Source organism: Austrofundulus limnaeus, unplaced genomic scaffold, assembly GCF_001266775.1.
Source record: "Austrofundulus limnaeus strain Quisiro unplaced genomic scaffold, Austrofundulus_limnaeus-1.0 Scaffold149, whole genome shotgun sequence".
Classification (NCBI taxonomy): Eukaryota; Metazoa; Chordata; class Actinopteri; order Cyprinodontiformes; family Rivulidae; genus Austrofundulus; species Austrofundulus limnaeus.
The window spans coordinates 45,419-47,821 of record NW_013952551.1 but is presented as its reverse complement, the minus strand read 5'-3'; the positions used below and the strand labels follow the sequence as shown (position 1 = coordinate 47,821).

At 38.7% G+C, this 2,403-nt stretch overlaps 1 protein-coding gene across 3 annotated transcripts in view; it reads right to left on the bottom strand.

Annotated features, from left to right (window-relative positions):
- The window catches only part of LOC106523250 (voltage-dependent calcium channel gamma-5 subunit), a 24,409-nt gene that overhangs the window by 9,118 nt on the left and 12,888 nt on the right, over nucleotides 1-2,403 (bottom strand). For all 3 annotated transcript variants that reach the window (XM_014016628.1, XM_014016625.1, XM_014016627.1), the window contains exon 2: nucleotides 1,079-1,319. In XM_014016628.1, coding sequence (XP_013872082.1) covers nucleotides 1,079-1,274 — 196 coding nt within the window. In that variant the 5' untranslated portion in view covers nucleotides 1,275-1,319. The remainder of the gene's footprint in view (nucleotides 1-1,078; nucleotides 1,320-2,403) is intronic.

Below are 2,403 nucleotides of genomic sequence, written 5' to 3'. Positions count from 1 at the left end.
AAATCGTAGAATACGAAAACATTGGTGAATGCCACAAATTCTCCTAAATCACTCGTACGCACAATTTAAGAACAAATCTGTGCGTACGAACGGTTCTTACATGAGGCCCATTATTCTTGAAGGTTTAAAACCGTGCAAAGATAAAATAAATTATGCTGTTCAGGGCAGAGGAGGGAAAAAAGAACTTTCTTCGGTTCGGAGTGCTTCTAGTGACAGAAAATACAAGTCAGTTATAGGAAGAAGCCTTGAAGAGATTAACTAGAATAAAAATAACTGAAAAGTTCAAAAGAAGAGAAACTTCAAATACAGTTTGAAACTGCACATACATGCAGATATATCCAGAAGTCCTAAAAGCCACACAGAGGGGATGGAAAAGTTTTAAAAAGCCATGCTCAAAATTTCAACAAGCCACCTAGAATGCAGACACCTGGGTGAAAAAAATAGGAACTAAAAGAGTAAAAAACAAACAAATAAACAAACAAAACATCTGAATGTGCACATACAGTACTTCAAACATTAAACTGTAAAGTCAGCACTGTCTAACTTCATCAGAGTTTAACAGTGGGAATAAAAACTCAATAAGGAGGGATTAGACTTTTCAAAGACTTAGATATTTTTTGTATGTCATGACAACTACTTTTGTCTTTATGGTCTCCATGAGGATTGAGGGGATTATAATAATAGTAACATGTATAATAAACTCAATTGGATTAACTAATTCCCTCTCGTGAAAGACATAAATAAAGGATTAAATAAAGATTTGGTTTTGATTCAGAGGAAACAAAGCATCTTATAATAATTTCTAAGTAACGTAAAATTACCAGAGTTTAAATGATCTTTTAGCATTTAGTAACTTTAGACTTATTTAAAAAAATAAATGTTTGTATTTAAATATTTAGGTTTTTGCTGTCTAACTAAGTAAACTTGACAAGTTTTCACCAAAATTTACCATGAGAGACACTCAGAGAACCAATTATCATTGAAAATCCATTAAAACATGTAAGTAATTTTGCATAGTAGTTTTATTTTGTCATTTTACGTCTCGTCATTAATTTGTTCTGGCTTCCTACTTACGCACCAGCCAGGAAGCAAACCCTCCAGAGCCCGGAGTGGAGGGACATGCGCATCTCGGTGCTCTGGTTGAGGGGGAGGATGACTCCTTCCTCGAGGTAGAGCCAGTAGTCGGTGCTGACGGCTATCCCCAACAAGCCGAGGCCGCAAACAGCAAACACGCTGCTCAGCAACGTCAGCGCCTTCCTGCCACATAGGCTCATACCACAGCCTCAACAGCAGGGGTGCACTGCTGGCAAAAAGGGGAGCTAGGAGAAATGAAGAAAAAAGGAAAGTTTTCACACACAAATAAGCAGTCGTGAGGGTTGGGGGGATATGCACAGGGTTATCTTAAAAAAATGGCAATGATCATATATTAATAATTTAAATCTCCTTTACTCTGCCACTTTTTGTGTAATCAACTTTTTTTAATCCCAGTAAGACGACTTTATTTCTAAGATTCACTGCCTTGTATTATGAAAACTCACGGTAAAATTCTGAGGTTTTCAGTTTCATCGTCCCTGCTGATTATTATTTTGACAAAAACAGTTCTAAGTTAACATAAAAAATAAGGAATGACATTACAAAACAACGTGATGCAATTAGAACGTTGCACCCGTCAATGTCAAAGAAAAACCTGCACCCAACAGGGGTTGGGCCCTGCCATGCGAAAGCTCTCCAGCTTCAAAATCTCAGATGCCAATCAAACATTGGCACTCCACAAACTCTGCCAAACCAACGTCATCGCTGCAGGGGGCAAAAGAAGCAGCCCACTCCACCACCTCAACTGCAAACATGTCCCGAAACACCAAGGTTGCTCAAAACCAAACTCCCCCCACAGAGACCCAGATACACACCCAAGTTAAATATCCTCAACACACACAGGCATTCATAAAAAATAATAGTTACATACTGTGCAACCAGTATAACTGTTCAATCAGTGTAATATTATTTATGCTGTTATGTGCCAGGAGAACTGTGATCAGTAATACGTCAGGGAAACAAAGCAGCCACTGTTCAATAGGATGGTTCAGCACAGAAGAGCTACATCTTCAGGCCAGGACTCTGCAGTTTACACTCATCTACAGACCAGGACTCTGTAGTTTACACTCATCTACAGGCCAGGACTCTGCAGTTTACACTCATCTACAGACCAGGACTCTGTAGTTTACACTCATCTACAGACCAGGACTCTGTAGTTTACTCTCATCTACAGGCCAGGACTCTGTAGTTCATACTCATCTACAGGCCAGCGGTCACTTTTTCAGAGATGATTTGATTTGATTTATTTATTTATCAGGAAAAGATTATTAAAAATCAAGCCTGACTCAGCATAATTGCTGTTTTACAGCA